General features: G+C 39.1%; 1 protein-coding gene across 3 annotated transcripts in view; it reads left to right on the top strand.

Annotated features, from left to right (window-relative positions):
• The window catches only part of IL1RAPL2 (interleukin 1 receptor accessory protein like 2), a 349,582-nt gene that overhangs the window by 249,621 nt on the left and 81,504 nt on the right, over positions 1 to 18,457 (top strand). For all 3 annotated transcript variants that reach the window (XM_051630650.1, XM_051630651.1, XM_051630649.1), the window contains exon 6: positions 2,726 to 2,800. In XM_051630650.1, coding sequence (XP_051486610.1) covers positions 2,726 to 2,800 — 75 coding nt within the window. The remainder of the gene's footprint in view (positions 1 to 2,725; positions 2,801 to 18,457) is intronic.

The following is an 18,457-nucleotide window of genomic DNA, read 5'->3' as shown; positions in this document are numbered from 1 at the left end:
TATTTTTTAAAAGGTATAATGCTAAGCAACATGTGCCCTCTGGCTAACATATTGATTTAGCATTTTGCACACAGTTAGTTCCATTTTCTATGGTGTGAAAGTTGCAGTGTCACTGCCAAGATTTTTAGATGCCAAAGTAGATCTAAGCCATGCCTGGAAGCATGTGTATTTGAACTAGGAGTGAACAAAACCTTAACTTGGGCTATGAGCTAATTTCAGATTAAGGATTTGGCATGCTGTTATTTGCCCCAGAGGCTGCTATTCAAACAGATCAGTTCTGCTGTCAAAAGGCTGGCCAGATTCTTGATTGCATGATAGTAGAGGCTCTATGTTAATTAAGAGTGGGAAAATGCCAGATCCTTTGATTGAAGGAAGCAGGTTGGCATGTAATTGTCTCATAAAAGATTTGAAACGATTTCCTTATATTCCCTGCATTTCACTTCATATTTGGATAATTGTTCCTTTCATAATTTCAAATTACATTAACAAATGCATAGGAGGAACATCAAAAGCAAAATTATAGAACAGTATATGTATTTTGAGTACTTATCACAAGAAAAGGAAAAGTTATTATCCACCCTGAGAAAGAGGACACTTCCCCAGCATTTGGCCAGTTCTTAGCCATATATGAATTCACATTTTTAGCCTTCTGCCTTCATCTCCCTGAGAAGAGTTATCTGGTCTGGAAAACATATCAGCTGTGCTGAATTACAAGAAAGAGGACTTTCAAATCATAAGCAGCTGGATTTCAGTGTATGACCCTGGTGCTGACTGGCTTCACACTGGTAGCAATTCAGCTCCTTGGAGCACAGGTGGTGCCTGTTAGCTTAGAACATACCTTCACATGGCACACCAGGCAGGTGATCTGCATTGAATTTAAGAAGGGGTGTTTAGGTGAGCCCCTCAAAAGTAGCACGAAGAGGCTTTGTTCATTGTGACAAGAGTTTGGGCTGTCTGTCTCTTACTGTGGTTGCCATAAAAGAAGTCTGATGGGAACAGGGAGTGTACTGTGAGGCTGTTGCAGAGGCAAGGTAGGAAATAGTGTAGGGAAGCAGAGCTGTGTTAAATAATAAACAGTGATTGAACTGGGGTTTACTGAGATGCCTGGTAGTTTTTCTAGCTGATTATCATTGTCCATAAGAAATTTTATCCTAAGGCTCTTTGTTTTTAACTGTTTTGTGCTACTTCAAGAAAGCTTACTAGTCTGTCAGATACATGCTTGAATAAGGAATTAAAGATTTTTGAAATAGTAGGGCTGTGGTCGAAAAAATTAGTCTCTAGGCTCTTAGCACTGCATTTGCACTTAGAAGCAGGTGCTGCTCCTTCAAGGCTGTTTTCTTCAGTTGATTTTGTGGGTACCTAGAGATTGCTCTTTGCAGCAATTCATGCTCTCCCTTGTCTGGTGAAGATCACTGTGTAACTAACTGCAGAGACTGACTCTTTAGCAGGCCTCTATCTGAGGCACTTCTTGGACAGCATGTTCCTTGTACCTCTGAAAAAGAGAGAATGCAAGTATAACCTGTTCTGGGAAATAAAACGGATGAGCAGTTGCAGAGGATCAGATCACTGTATTGATTTGTACAACACCATGGCTTTAAATGTTTTGTGGAAAAACACCAAGAGAAGTGTTGTTGATATCTCAACACCTTGATTATTGTTTTAAAGTTTAGATATTACTTCCTAGTGGGGTGAATATAAGCAGAGAAAAAAAGAGCACTTTAAGCAGCTTTCCAGCAGTCTGGCTCCTAAGCAGCCGCTGGCTGTCTCCACTGGGATCTTCTGGGAACCATAGTGCATTGCCAGGTGCCTCTTAGTAAAGAAGTGTCTTGCCAGCTTGTCATCCAGCACCTGGGACTTCAAGAAATGCCCTGGGTAGTGTGCCTGGTGTTACCCTGGGACAAAACACAGAAGCCCTGTGTGAGCACTCCTCTCAGTCTTAATTCAGTAGTGTACTGTGTCAGCTGGTACCTGCATAAACAAATGCATTCAAAGCTGTCCCAGCATGTGGCTGGGCATGAAATCCTAGAACGGCAAGTAAGGCAAAGAAAGTCCTTAGTGTGCTGCATTGTCAGTTCTAGTACCTTGCAAGGGTAGGTCACAGCCTGGCACTAAGGTCTCAGAGTGGGTCGTGAAGCCTGTGTCCGTAGCTGTACTTTTCCGTAGTAAGTAGTGTTACCTGTGCCTGTCCGAGGGGCTGGAGCAGTGGCCTACTAGGGCCAGTCTGAGGTGTTGTTTCCTGCTCTCAGATGGTGGTAATTCTGTATAGCAGAAGGCAGGGTCCCCAGTTGGGCTTTGAGAAAAGAGTCCAAGTGCCCCACCTGTCTTGGGTGTAAGCTAGGTGTGAAGCTGCTGGTGTTCATCAGACAAAATTCTGTGCAAGTTTTCTTTGAGCATCTAAGTACTGTTTTGGGCAACTATAAAGACATGCTTGAACTGGTCATGCTGAAAGAGATTTTGTTGGCATTTCAAATTAAGTGCTTTAATGTTGCAGGAGGGGGTTTTGCTGCTTCATATTTAAAATGTTATTTTTGAAATATCTCATTTCTGTGGCATCAGCAGGCCACTAGAAAAGTGATAACACGTTAACAGTGTAACAGCCATATTATGTAATAAGTGTTTATATGCCATCAAGTGTGCAAACGTTTGATCGTGTACATGAGAGAGCTTTTCTTTTGTAGTCATTGGTCTCAATTTTTCCATTACATTCTCTCATTTTCTTTTCTAGCTTTACTCACAGACAAACCTCCAAAGCCATTGTTCCCCATGGAGAACCAGCCAACTGTTATAGATGTCCAGCTGGGTAAGTCCCCTTCTGGGAATAATAGATCTTAAACTTCCACTCTGGTAGCAGATGGGAAAAACTGAAAGTGGTAAGGAAGGTTTAATGGTACTGTTACTACAAGCAAATCAATTTGCAGTTTCTCATTTATAACTGTAGAATTTACTGTCATGGCAATTTAAGGGAATGAACTTGTGTAATGTCAGGGGATGGCAGTGCTAATTGGTTACATTAGGTGTTAAATATAAAGCACCACTGCTCTTTTTAATACATGATTGATACACTAATACATGTCTACGTGGGTACTGAATTGATCAGTTGATGTTCACTTCCCTATCTAGACAAATATTCTCATAAAAGAAGTGCTGATTTCTTTCAAAGTTAATGTAAAACTACATTTCAGGTTGTTGTGAATGCTTACCAGAAAGGGCTTTTGACTGAAATGTTGTATGCTTTTCTCACTCCTGTTATGTGTTGTTCTGTGAATGTGTATCTCTGCATCTCAGCTGGCAGCTTGTGTTTATTCTCATGTTGAGAAATTATAATGTAAGAGTTCTGCTAACTTTGGAGAACTGTGGGGCATCTTGGTGCTGAGAGAACGGATCAGATTTGAAGTTCCAGAGTTTTTATTTCGTGACTTGAAAATAGATTTCTATATTTGAGAGGCAGAATTGGAGTGGTTCTTGAGGACTGTGGAGCTAAGAGCTTAAATTATAAGAGATGTGTTGCAGAAATGGATTATTCACTCCATGCTGAAGCTGTGTCATTATCCTTCTTGAGCTTGACTCTCTTCTTCCTTTTATACCCAAGTTAGCTAGAATTCAGTGGTGGAATGGTATTTAAAGGCAGGGTCAGAATGAAACATATTAAGTGGGCTGATATAATTGCTGTAAAGCTGTTTGTTTTTGTGAAGCCTACAGAGTCCTTGAGTTGAGTACAAAGGCACATCCTTGTTCTGAAACAAGATGCCTAGCAGTTTCAGTCAATTGCTTAAGATGCTATGAAATATTTAAAAATTGGGCTTGAATTGAAATGTGATTGTTGGATCATGGTGAAAATATGAATCATTTGTGACCTTAGCTAATCTTAAAGACAAGCTTTCTGTCAAATTCCTGGAATTACTTGGGAATCTGTAAGGACTTGCACGTGGAAACCAGCAGCAGTAGATGTGGGAAGCAGCCAGTGCCAGATGAATTCTGCAGACAGTCACATGTGTGCATGCCCAGGTTTCCCTTCACTGGACTCATGTATCTGTAGCTGAGCAGAAATTTGCCCTAAAAGGGGGGAAGTGAAAAATGGGTTTGAAGTCATAGTCAAAAGCCTAGTAGAATTAACAGCAAAACACAGTAATCAACGTTTGAATCAGCCCAAAAGGCTGCATTAAGTCTCCTGGTCCAGCTTCTTAAAAGTCAATGTTCTAATGACTTCCCTTGGGAGCAAACTGTCCCTGCATACATCTGTGTAATAAAGGCACTCAAGGAGTGCACATCTTCATTTCCTGCATTTTTATTCCATCTTCATTTTCTCTTTCAAGTTCCCCTGTTCCATCAGGACAATGTTGGTTTTGCACTAAATTCCTTCTTTTTTCTGCATGAAAACATTTTGTTCTGACTTATTAAAAAGAAGTTTGATTAAAAAAAAAAAAGAAAACAAACAAATCCCCTCCTCTCTGTGGAGAGATGGCTCAGTAATAGGATTTCAGAATATTTCTAGAGGGAAATATAAATCTTGCATCTGTATATGTTGTGATGTAATCCCTTGGTTGTCCCCTAAGATTATTGTATTTACATATGGTGCTTTTTTTCTGCTATGTTGATGTGTTTGGTTATTACCACTAAACCATATTCATATTATGTGTAAATATTAATGGTTACAGAAGAACCTGAACTCATTTCTTTAACATACAATGAAGTTCATTGACTTCTCTCTTGATTTTAAATGGCAAATAGAGCTAGAAAATTCTCAGCATACCTTCATCTTGTGCAGGCCACCTGCAACTTGGGGCTGAGAGGCTGTGTTGACCTCTGCGGGGTGCTGCAGACCCTCACTGTGTGCTAGAGCTTTGCAGGAAAGTGCATATTTGATTGCAGCAAAGAATCAGAGGATAAAGTTCTAAGTAAGGTCATCTACTGGAATACTTTTTTGAAATCTTGTTAAGCTCTGAGAAGTTTTGAACAAGTGACATTCTTCAGTATTTTATTGGAAATCAAAGCAAAATTTCTGTGTTTTACAAAGCCTTTAGCCCATGGAGTCAAAGCACCCAATAAGCCTTCTGGTTCAGTGGTTGTGGAAGTATGAGCATGCCACTAAACCACAAAAGAAGTAGGAGTTTAATCCATCTACTCATTCTGCAGAGATTATTTTAGATTTCTCTTGGAAAACTAATCTTTAAAGAAATAGCTGTATTTTCTCTATAAGCAGAAGAGATTAGTTATTTACTGTCTTTATCCTTAATAATTAACATAATGCAATGCAAAATCTTCCTAGAACTCTAGGCAGCAGCCTAGCTATTTAGTGGCTTATTTGACCTGATTGCAGATGTCACTATTCACCTTTTGGCTTTCAGCCTTTATAAGAAGATTCACATGAAAATAGGTATGCACAATTCTTATTGACAGTGGATAAAAGTGTTCCTTCAGGCTTCAAACATGGCCCAGAGTCTGCCTTGTTCTTCTTAGGGAGCATGAATGTACTTTTTGCTTTTTCTGTTTTCCTTTGGAATGTGACACAGATCAAAACCAACTCTGTCAAGGTTAGAGAGAAGCAGAAACTAGAATTTGCTTCTTTCCAGCACAAGCAAATACAGAAAACAAGAGAAACAGAGCCAGGGAAGAGGGTTGACAGGAAGACAAAAGAGTGTCCCAGAGGATGAGAGAAACAGTCCAAAACAATTTCACTGTCTCAGATGCCTTAGCAGGTCAGATAATCACTTCATCTTTGGACTGACCTAGAAAATAATTACAGCTTTTTCATTTGTTTTAATTTGCTGCTGCTTTTTCATAAAAACAAAACTAAAAAAATCCCCATTGTTTATTGTAGCTCTTTTCATTGGGATCAGCAAAATTCCTGATTGCATAGTAGGCCACATATTTCATATTATTATATCTTGGTTTTAACAAATATTTTTTATTTGTACTATATAGTATATGCTTTTGCAAGTGTATCATTCATCTGATAATATCATGCTCTTCCTGAAAAAAGGTAACCTGGATTTGTCTTCATGACATTGAAATAAAATTTGATAGTATGAGCTAAAATATATATAGGTCTTCTGCCCAGGAGATAGTGTGGCTTTAGCAGAAAGCCCTGAAGATTGAACATGAAAAGTTTTGTGCCATAACTCTGGTTCTCCTACAAACTCTTCTTAAATGTGACTGTCTCCCTTGTAAAGCTCTGTGTGAATTTATTAAAGCTTATGCCAGTGTGATTGAAAGTAGTTGTTCAAAGACCTGTTGGTTTTTTTTAGAGGAAGAACTTGCTGTTGCTTTGATTTGCCATATGAACTTAAGCGTGTATATGGATAGCTCATGCCAAATCCCTGAGGTCAGAGAGCTCCTTACATGATTTAGAAAAGTAAAAATCAAAACCCTGGTCAGAAGTCTTGAGGCTGTGGTGCAGTAAGTTTTAGAGATCTATATTCATTTACAGCTGTTCTGACAGTAAGTGGAACATGCTGTGCACATAATTCTGCTGATTTCTTCATTTATTTTTTTAGCTCCTTCCAGCTAACTTTGTTCACTCTTTGGGCTTTGAGAACATAGAAAGAAAGATAACCAATCTTTTGTATGCTGGTTATGTGATGATAGAGTAGGTTTCTCCTCTCAGCTAGCTCCTTTGCACAATTCTGTTAGCATCAAGGAGCCAAAATCTGATTGATCCATAAGTAGCTGTGAGTTCCTGCACTGCCAGCTCTCAGCTGGTGTAAAAGCAGCATGTCAGGGGCATAAGGATTTGGGGAAGAAAGGAAGCACAGTTGGGCTCTGCTGATCCTTGGCTGGACAAGGATCTGTAAGGATCTTATAGGAGTTGCATCTAGTCTGTATATAAGCAGCTCCCAGAGTTATCTAGCTTTACATTTGTGTTCCACAGGGTATCAAAAATACAGTATCAGAATAGAAATTAAGTCTATTAATTCTGTACAATGTATTGCAGTGAGTGTAATTTTAACTTAATCTCTTATGAATTAGTTGTGACTGGAATGAACGTTTGCATGTCTGTGTCTATATTAATGGAATATATCATTTATGTATCATATGCTTTGTTTTCAGGCATTTACTTAAGAAATATAGCAGGAGTCTTAGAAAACAAAACAAGAAACATCTGTGTTAATTCATTTACTGAACAGAGAAAATTTCAAGGGGTTTAACTCACTTTTGTTGTAGTAGTTTCTCTGCTCCTAAAGATGCTGAGAAAAGAAGACATGTAGTTTATGAGTATTCTCATTTTTCCTAATAGCTGACCTATTAAGAAATATTTTTGTTTCTAGAAGATTTAACAGTGCAATTCCTTGGAACTAGATATTAAGTAGATCAATAGAGCTACTTTAAAAAAACTGCAAGTGAATATACAAAATTACATCAGCTGACAGGCATGGGAATGAAATAAAAATAGTTTCAGAAAAAAAATAAAGTCCTTTTTGTTTGAAGCACTGACTGGAAGAAGTGAAAATCCACACATTTGCGGACTTTGTTAAGATACTACATTCACTGTCCAGTCTGAATTTTCATTGAGACCCCACTTGTCATCTTAAAAATTAAAAATGCAGATCGTTTTGGGTTTTTTTTAATTCTTTAAGATCTTTCAGAGACATCAATTTCATACCAGGCCTGTCTATTCAAGACAATCCAGCAGTGTCTATCATTGCTGACTTGCTCATTAAATGATGCTTTTTTCATATTTGGACATACAGGTATTTGATAAGTATCTTAGTTGAACAGGGTGGTGATCTTCGAAAATCAATACAGAAATTTTGAAATGTAAAGTAATTCAAATGAAGCAAGTGATTTGAAAGCAACTTGGGAAGGAATTTTTATTAGTGTGTTTGCAGGTTGAAAACAGCATTGAAACTCCTCTGTGGTCAGTCCTCTGAGTGTTGTGCATGTCTTTTGATTTGCTCTTTGATGAAATGATCACATATGATAGTTACTCAAGAATGTAGCAGGTCTGTATGAAAACCAGTTACTTTAGATGAGGGTAGCTACGTGCCACCCTTCTGCCTGCCTTTTCCTCAGCTTCTGCCAAGGGCTTAGCAGAAGCTCTCATGTGGAGATCTCTGTTTCTGTGAGCTGGGCCAAATCCAGAGCTTTGCACCTCTCTAAGGTCATCAGCTCTTATCTTCCTGTGCAGTTCCTGCTCCCTCTGTTCATCTGGGGTAGCACAGAAGAGACAGACCTTGAGGAATCAGAGGTGACCTGGCCCTGAGTGAGCAGAGGCTGAACTGGGAGACAGATGAAACTGAGACCAAAAAGGGATGTCTGAGAATGATAAAATTAAAGCTTAGATGGCAAGGAGATAGACTTGGAGATCTTTTTATCCCCCCCCACTCCAGCTTCTTTTTCTGTTGGGTTTTGGAGTTCTTGTCACTCTATGTGAAACGTGGTGGCTGCCCCAAATACGTGATTGCAAGGAGTTCTCAGAGTTGAGCAGGAGTGAGATATGGGCACACAAGCGTGCTGGGGTTTTGCAGCTGATGCCTGAGTTGCTACAGAACATGTTCAGACTGACTCTTCTGAAAGCTTACAGCCTGATTAGACTCTGGAGGATTTTCCTGGGAATGCTTGTGTAGAGTCTATTCACCATGAAATTGGGCACCTCTTCACTTAAGTTGAAAAGAAGGGGGACAGAAGAAAGGTAACATCTTTTCTCCCTGCTTCTCTTCACCCATTCTGTGAGAATGCCTGACATTTTTTTATGTAGATCCCTCCTCCTTCCTGTCTTCCAAAATTAAAAAGCTCTAATTAAGATAATTAAAGAATATCTCATCTTTGATTTCACCTAACAGATCAATCATAAGCAAATGAAACCAGTCTTATAAAGAACAGCCTTGATAGGAAATTATTTTACCTATATTTACACTGTACTTCTTCTGGCAATACAATTTTTTAGTGTTAAATAAAACTTTTTTAAGGTACAACTTACTCCTGTCAGAATAGTCTGTAAATATTACCCCTGTAATATAGTCTGTAAATATTATTTACAGTAATTTAAGTGGGATAGTGGCTTAAGGTGCCCCATTCAAGTGGTTAAATTGTGCACTGAATGCCCTATAGAAAAGAGACTAAGTTGTCCATAGACGCTCAGTTGCTCTTTATTTTGGCAAGGCCTGAGTGTGGGGTGCGTGACAGTCTTGACCCAAATCATATCTTACTGCCTTATTTTGTCTGGGTGGAATAACCCCTAGCCCCATAGCAGGGATCTAGATCTGTGTGCACTGAATAGAGAGCAGAGGGGAGGTGGGACTGAAGGCAGAGAGAGCATGTGGTTAGTGTCCCCTCCACCCCAACACCAGCAAAAATTTGAACCCCTCCAGTTCTCCACACGCTGCACCTTCAACTCGCAGCCGTGTCTCCCATGCAGTATTGCTGTCTGGAGAAGCAAGCTGATATCCTCACTGTTGTCTCCTCACACCTCCTTCCAGATGTCCAGGGGTCTCCACTGCATCTGTCTCCTCCCACAGATGAGCTTGGAGATCTCATCTTCCCACAGCAGACTAAACCTCATACACTATTCCCCTCTCTTCAAGAGGTTACAGACTTGCTATGCCATCATTTCACCCCAGACTTGGTGCTGAATAATAATTTCCTCCCAGCAGTGCAGACACTATTACCCAAAGCTTCATGGTCCTGCAGAGAAATACATGAAGGAGCAATTTTCACTGGGAAATGAAGGGATACTGGGTGTATATTCTTTAGGACCTGCCTTCCTCTGCAGTGCAGGGGATACAGCTCCACAGCTATCTCAGCCATCTGTGCCTGTATGAAAGGAAGCAGGATTTGCATCTCTTGCAATCATTTTGTAGTAATCTGCAGGGAATATTAGAGACAAATTGTCTGACATTTAGGTTTAGAGGTAGTTCCCTAAATACCCTAAGTGTATTACTGCTAATGCTTTGATGCTAATTTAGTATGTTGTTAATATCCCTGCTTCTCTCAGGGATAATGGTGAAATGCTGGATTTCAGAGACTTGAGGCCGGGATCTCTTGTTTGGCAGGTGTAAATCCACAGTTGTTTTGCCTTTTGTGTGGTTAATCCAGATTTACATCTCTGAGGCAGAGAACGTTTTATCTGCAGACTACTTTTTTGTTGTTTTAATGGACTTGGAAAGATAAGGCCAAATTCTGGCTACTGATCCATGTTTTGTACAACTGTTGGGATCCGTGGGATGGGCACAGATATGTCAGAAAGGAAGATTTGATGCTTTCCAATTTTTTCTTTTGTACTTCTATAAATAATTTATTGTTTATGTTGATTTCAGTCATTATTAGATCAATCTTATATGTATACTGAGGACAAAATGACACTGCCTTTATAAAAGAAAAAAAGATGTATCAATGTCAGATAGATACCCTTGCAGTTAGGTTTGAAACAGCAATACTTTAGCTTAATCTATTGGGTTCTTTTACAAGAAAGTAGTAAAGAAGAAACTCCAGTATGTTACGGTTTACAGTAGTTCATCAGCATTAATCCAAGGCCATGAGCTAATTTAAGATGCTTGAGGATGCCTCAAATCCTCTTGCACCAGTAAAACTTTCTCTGAAAGTGGTCATTGTAGTGTGGGAAGTGTCCAGAGCATTCGTTTTAGCACTTTGCTAGGACTAAGCTGTCAATAACAAATACAACCATCACTTCAACCACTACGGATGTGCAGCTATGCTGAACTTGGCTGAAGGATCTCATCTGGTTTATAGATTTACTGCATTTGACTTGTGTCTGAGAAATGGGCACAAATTGTTTCTGCAAAACTGTTCAGCCCACAGGACAGAAATTGGAAAAGATAGTCTTAGTAGAGAGCATGGGGATTAGGACTATTGATAAGAGCTGTGGGGTTTTTTTGTTCTGCTAGGATTCTCTTGACCAGTTTTCTATCTCCTTTTTTTAAAGTAAGGGTAGTATTTGTCTAGCTTCCGGGAATGTTGTGACAATAATATCACCTCATATTGGGGGAGTGCTCTGTGAAGGGTAAGAAGGAATACAAATAGGGCAGGGTTTGACCTAGAATTTTCCTCAGGGACCTTGCCTTTTGTTTTCTGAGCCTGACTGCAAACTGAAACATTTGACCACACAGTCTGCAGACATATGCTTTTGTGCATTGAAAGTCAGGCAATACTAATTTTCCAGAAAAGAGAACCACAGGGCAAAGTTTGCACCATTTTCTCTGCTAGTTAGAAATGCTGTCACTGAAAGGAATTTGTGTTCTGCCATTTTACGTTCTCTCTGCAGTGTTTGTTGTATGAATGAGTTATTAGGCTGTGAATGCCTCATATATTCTGTAAATTACAGAGTAGAAACATTCAGCACTACAATTTTGACCTTTTCAGCATTCTGTGATTTGCTGGGCATGGCGTTTCACATCTCATGTTTACAGCCTCACTAAAATGTAGGGATCAAGCCGAGTGGGCAAACAGTCAAAATATACTGGGCTGCAAAAGGTCAGGGTCATGCATCACAGTGCCACTGTTCAGTGGGCACTGAAGATTAGAATGTAGACTAACCATTCTCATGAGTTTTCCTTCCTCACTGCAAAATAATAGAAAATTGTGCTCTGTAATCTGTTCCAAAGGTGACAGTGCAGAAAATGTAGTGATGGTATAATTTTTTTTTCTTGAAATTTCAATATCGTGATGTCATGACCTTAAAGGCCATGAAAATCAGAGCTGTCATAGTCCCTCAAAAGAAATGAGATGGAATTCTGCTTACCAAGTCTTTGCTTCATTTAATCCATGTTTGATAAATGTTTTTTTCAACTTCATCCTCAATACCCTTGCGTTTCTCTATCCCACAGAAACAAATAGCTTGCATTAGGTAATTGAACTTTGACCATTGAAAACTAGCTTGATTTACTGTACTCACATTGGGCATTTCAGTCCAATGAAGACCAAATGAAAGATTTGTCTTGAAACGAAGAGATGGCTGTATTACCTACTGAAGACACGATATATGACTTCTCAGTACCCATAATCAGCTGAAAAGTAAAAACATATGAAGCAGTAATATGTGGAGAGGCAGCTGAGAGACAATATTTTCTATCACACATTTTTAGTTTAACAAACCAGCCTCACAGTAAATGATTACTGTAAATTTCTAGTACTGAGGATGTTTTTGTTATCTGCTTATAGTATATGGAAATAACATGCTTGGCCCTAGTCCCATGAACAAATATGATTAGTCATTGAAAACATCCACTGAGATTTCTTTGCAGTCAGGTGTACAGTTACCTCATCTCAAAGGAGCCTGGGATTAAAGACTTAATTCTTTGAGCAATGCTTTGTCTTGCTCAAATACAAGTGTCAGTGATGGTCTTACAACTCTGCATTAGTTAGAAGGCATGAGTAAAATTCATTTTATATCAAGCAGCTACTAAACTGTAAGTGAACTGCACATGCCCCTGCGATCATTTCAGTGCTAAAATTTGCAAATGGTGCTACATGCTTTAATGATCAAGTGCTACATAATCCTTTGGAAACTTGGAGCATTTTCCAAGCTCAGTGTTTTGAGTTGAGAATTTAAACACTTAAAATTGCAGATTTTTTTTTTTAAAAAAGCAAACAAAGCTGGTGTGTTGTGCTTTTCCACTGCTAGTGAGCTGGGTAAATAATAGCAAATAATGTATTCTGTGAATTTTGTCACTTTTTATGAAGGGAAGGATTGTTCATGTGGATCTTTCTTCAGATGCATTCTGTAAATGCTTCTGGACTTGACACACTATTTTGAATAGTTTGTTGCTAAGCCCTGAATATACAGGATTTGAGAAGTTAAGCTGCTTTGATTGGGCAGGCTGATCAAATCAAGCTTTCTGTTTCCTGATTACATTACCGTTAACTCTTTTTAATCATTTCCTGATCTGCATTGATGAATTTGAAATCAAATTTATAGATAATATTCTGCAAGTTGTTGATATTAATAAACATTGAAGGCATAAAACTGCTTTGCTGCGACATTTGAGCGTTTGCCTGAGTGAAGTGAATACATATGGAGTAAGCAGAGGGTTTTAAATTGTAAGTGCAGTGGATATTTGTGGTTTAACTTCATCTGAATTCATCTGCCTTTCATGTTTTTCTCACTTTGGAAACTAGGTTGCAGAGACTGCACCGTATGCAGTAAGAAATCAGCTTTACTAAGGACCATTGACCAAGCGCTTTTATTTAGGATTGTGGTTTAGCTTTTCTAAATATCATCTGGCAAAACGAGTGCTGTGTAGATATCAAATTCTTAGTCACACTATGGGCACATTGCCTCTGAGAAGGGATCTGTTGCATTTGAGCAGTTACTCAGAGGCAAGCAAGCATTCCCTCCGTTTCAGGATTTCCAGCCCAAGCGTCTCACAATCCAGCACATCCCTTCACAGCCTGACCTCTCTTTTATGATATGCCTCTTCAGTCAGAAGGCTCTTAAACTTGTGATTTCAAACACCTAAATTTTCAGTGAGCATTTGGGGGTTATGAGCTGTAGTTTTGCCTGTGAAAAATCAAACAGGAATTCCACAGGCAAATTACAACATGCGGTGTATAACAGGCAGGCTTGTCTTAGATTATTTTAGAATAGCTTTTTAAGAAGTTAAGTCCTCTCTGGGAATTAGTAAGTGTTTTATTTTCTATGCTGATTTTGTATCAGGTCCTTGGTTCACACCTGTCTTGTACAATGCCATTGGTGGAGTAAGTTGTTTTACCAGCGTTTCTGCAAAACTGATCATGCAGTTTATTTTTTTTCCTTTGTGATATAAGGCTCATCTATGACTTTTATGGGTGAATATCACTGGCTTGTTTCCTGTTCAACTGTTCTGTAACTTAGAGTCAAGCACTGAGATAAATCCCTTTCAGAGTTTCCAGTCATCTTGTTTCTAAGTTCACAATAACTAAAATTACAAAAATCTCTTAAATTGAAAGGTCTGAGAAATTGCTGCAGCAATCAGTATTTTTTTGAGATGCTGTGATCCTACATAACCAGCTCAAAAGTGCATCATATTCAGAGACACCACTTCTAATGTTTAGGGAGCTCTCTTATCAGAAGTTGAGTGTATGTCAACTTTTGGCACAGTGAAGATTAAGTGACAAATGGGAGTTGTTGAGGCTCTAAATTATGAACAGAGATGCTAGAGCAGCACTGAGATACCCAGGTCTGGTCTAGTTCCTGGTATTCTCTTCTAAGACAAGCCAAAGGTCTGTCTAGATAAGGTGTGTTTGGTCATGTGAAGAAGCATCTGTCATTAATTTTTACAAAAAATGTAGAATAATTGCTGCCTTTTGTTTTGCCAAAACACATGACCTGATGTGTTTGCTGTATGGTGTTACACACTGTTGTCACAGTGGTGTGTCTTTTAAATAAATAAACAATTCCATTATATACTTGCAAATTAAGATTATTTTTATTATTATTTTTTCTAATTTGTGGTACAAGCAGGTCAGGAAAAGGACATAGCATCTTCTTGTCACTGGAAGGTCCAGAATTTTTTCATTATGACTCAGAATAGAAAACAATTGTCAGAACATAATTTAAACTCAGAATTAGCTAATCAACCCAAGCTGATGCCAGCAAACTTGAAACACTTAACCAAGCACGCAAGTGTCAGTAAGCATGATGTCTCCTATAGGAAAGGATGCTTGGTCTCATGGTGACAATGTAGTGTTCCTGCTCTAACTCCAGATAAATTTCAGTCTGTGAAGCTATTGCTCTCCTTTATTTTCCCCCTCTTTCTGATGGTATGAATAGGGTATGTTTTATTTAGATCCTTGGGAATTTGGGATGTGCATGCGGGGGGGATTGTCTTCAAACAGTTGGGTTTTTGTGGGTTTTTAAAATTGGACAATAATGAATGATTATGAGATCAAAAGTGGGCAACAAAACAGCTGGCATGAGGAAAAACTTGTATTTTCTTGCTATATCCCTGATTGAAATCACCAGTTTTCAGAGCCAGTGCTGACTCTGTTGAATCTAATTTAGTTCCCACATCAACTCAGTTGAAGTGTAAGTGTAACTGGGAAGGAAACAGACGCTCTTCAACATGATCTCTCAGCAAAATGCCACATCTGCAGTGTCAGACACGTGAGTCCCACAAACACCTGTTTTAATAAACAGCCAATTTGCTAATGTTCAGTTATGCCCACAAACAGCATCTGTTTCTGGCCAGTTGTCTACCTGAATATAGCATCTTCTTAATCAGTGAAAGCATCTGGCATATAACGAGCCTGACTCATTTTCCACCCAAAGATGGGAATCACCCATTCTGCTCTCTACCCTTAATATCCTTCTTGAGGGAACTGGTGGAAAATAAGGTGTACTGGAGTAGTTCCCCTGCCCCTTCCCAGCAAACAAAAGCAGTCATGGCTTTGATATATATATAGATAAATACATTTTTAGAGTTGGCTGTTATTAAAATACTACATTGGCTGAATGGTAAGTAGTGATGGATCAGTGTAGCACCTAGGGCATTGCCACTGTGGATATTGCTTTAATATTGGCTCCAGAAAAGTGCCAAAACCTTTTTAGTGGGGTTGGATACTGGTAAGAGAGAAACAGAAACACCTTCCTGAAACCTGGCATTCAGCACCACCTTGTCAGCTAAAAGATGCCTGAGCAGCTGATCCCTGCAAATCTTGCATCATGCATTTCCAGTCTCTTGCACTTTTTGTCAATGAGCTTTGAAGAGAGCCTGGCATATGGGCAACAGGAAAGACTTACTGCACTCACTGTTCTTCCTCAGCAAAATTTTGTATCTTTAGATTGAAATTTCAGATCTAATAATAAATTATATTTATAAAGGCCTATTGCTGTGTGTACAGCCTTACAATGCCCATAAAGGAGTAAATAAAGCTATTACACAATCTCTAAATAATATCCTGCTTTCTCCTTTGAAGGAAACAGCCTAGTAGGAGAAATAGTGGTGATAGAGCTAATACTGTTTTTCCTTCCATGCCCCACTACTAACTATAGAGTTGCAGCAGAAGTGGATTCAGTTGCTAAACTGTTTTATTGATTTTCTTATTAAATATTCCTAATGGGGTTACAATTGGAGACTATTGTACTAAGACAAAAAAAAAGCAACTTCTTCTGACCTCTGCCCACGCATGTATTAAGTAATAATAAATTGATACAAACAGGCAGGAGTGAGGGACTGGAGAAACAAAGCAATAAAATAGTAAGATTTTTGCAGTTTTAACCTTTCAGTTGCAGTAAAGCAGCTGACATCCTACCCAATCCAATAAGCTCAAACAACATACTAATATAGCTAAGGAGAAACAAATCTCTGACCCAGCAAAAGTGAAGCTGTGACTTAAACCTTGCCATAAATGATTTTAAGGCAACCTGTGCTGCTTGTTTACAGGGTACAGTTCCCAAATCTTTTAACCTCCATGGTAATTCTGCCCAGTAAATTGTGCTTGATGGCAAGTTAGATCACTGGAAGCCAATCCAAACAGCTTGTGGTTTGATTTATGTTTTATAGAAACTGACCTACCCAAAGTGCTAGGAAAACAATTTGGTTCTGTGGTCCCTGATTAAAAAATGCAGTGGAGCTTATTATTCACCACTTATTCCTTCTTACATTAAATTTTCAAACAGAAGTATTCAAACAGTGCAAACTCTGTTTGCTTAGTGTGAGATGAAGCAACAAGACTTTCAACTTCTTCTGTAGCTCAGCACCCAGTAGTGGTAGATGTATATTTTGAGACCATAATGCACCATGACAAGGGAGGTCACTGGATAGAGGTAGGCAAAAATTAAATAAAAACAACTGAAGCCCTGGGACAAAATTGAAATGTTCTGGTTTTTATTTTTGAGACATCTGGGCTCACTGGGATTTTCTGAATCTCTCTCACCAAAGTTGCATATTAAGTACCTTGAAAGCAAGTGATGCAGCACAGAAGGGAGCTGGCTACTTGCTGGGCACTGAGCAGAGATTATTCATTTCATCCATCATTCACAATGTGCTGCAGTACTTCCAGAACTTACTAAACATATCTAATGTAGGGTGGAACAAGACCAAGCACTCTGCATTTTGTGCTCTGCTATCCCTCTACCTCTGAACTGAATGTGTTAAGGTGGTTTGTAATTGCTGGGGTTTGTAACATGGTTAATCCTATAGAACATTGTGTGCCTGTGAACACTGCTTTTTAGGATACACAGAATTATCAGCTTTCAGAAGATTTTCATTTGGTATCTATAAATCACAAGATGACTTACATATCAGACTCAAGGGGGCTTTTTTTTTTTCTTGTAACTATAGATTGCACTTTAACTGTAGGCACATCGTTAGAACTACACTTTGAAAAATACTATCCAGCTTCTCCATTTCCCAAAGAATATTCTATAGTGCCCATGTTGATGGATTTTTGGCTTTGCATTTTATTAGTGAGTGGGTCAGTTTGCAGGAAGTGGCAAGTATAGTTTCTGCTATCATAGGGCTTGGCTCTGGGAACTTGGGGTTTAAGCTGAAAACCTTTCAGATTCTTGGGATTTCCACCATTGCAGTTCCAGTCATCCATAGGAGATGAGCAAAGGAAGTAGAGGAAAAATGTTGTTCAATGGCTTAAAGGAAAAAGCTGCACCTGTGCGCAAGCAAGGCTTACTGATGCGTGTGGCAGGTTGGGTTCATTGGTTAGAATATTTGTTTTTGTTGCTTGAGCCCAATGAACACTGTTGACATTGCTTTTAACTGCAGCAAACCAAAGCCCTGGGAACTGATTTACCTTTCTATCACTGTGATACCGAGTGTTCATCTTGTGCTGTTTCTGGCCTGCTATTCAGAGTTCCTGCATTACACAGCATTTATTTTTGTCACGCTGCAAGAGGGCAGGGGAAGACAGCTCCTAGTAGCAGAAAAAGTTCACTTAAGCTTTTGTTTGTTTCAGTCTTCTTTGAACATTGCCTTTTTCTTCTTTGTTTGCCACTTTCAGAGAAGAGAAGTCACTAAGTTGTATATCTTGCTTGCAGAGAAAAAGGTGAGGATTTGCACTTCCACTTGGCAGCCTGGGTGCCAGCTCTGCCCTGACCAAGCACCTAAATCACTGCAGTAGTTTTGTGCACAGGGGTCTCCTTTTATCTTTTGTAAAGTAGATGATGGAGTTGTTGCTACAGGGAATGAGGAAATAACAGTTTTGTCCCATGACTTTCAAAGAGTCACTTTGGTCCTTGCTCAGGAACAATCTTGCAGCCACAGCAGGGACTTACAACTGAAGCAACTATATCAGTCGGTGTAGTCTGCTATCAATAAACATGTGTCCAGGTCTGGATTATCTAAATTACTGACAGACAGAATTAACTTCAATTTATTCAGTGGTTAACTTTAGGAAATAATCTTAAAATCGAGGGGTTTTTTGGGAAGGACTATGGGGACTATAGTCCACAAATCCCCTTTCTGTCACCTCTTCCTGGGGGAGAGGAGGTGGTGGGGTCTGTTAGCTGGTGTCACTGGCTTCCACCATTCATATGAAGCCACTGTAAAAAGACAGCTTTGTGGCACCTGCA

This window comes from Apus apus, chromosome 12, assembly GCF_020740795.1.
Source record: "Apus apus isolate bApuApu2 chromosome 12, bApuApu2.pri.cur, whole genome shotgun sequence".
NCBI lineage: Eukaryota > Metazoa > Chordata > Aves > Apodiformes > Apodidae > Apus > Apus apus.
Note: the sequence above shows the minus strand (reverse complement) of the source record. Positions and strands in the feature narration are given on the sequence as shown.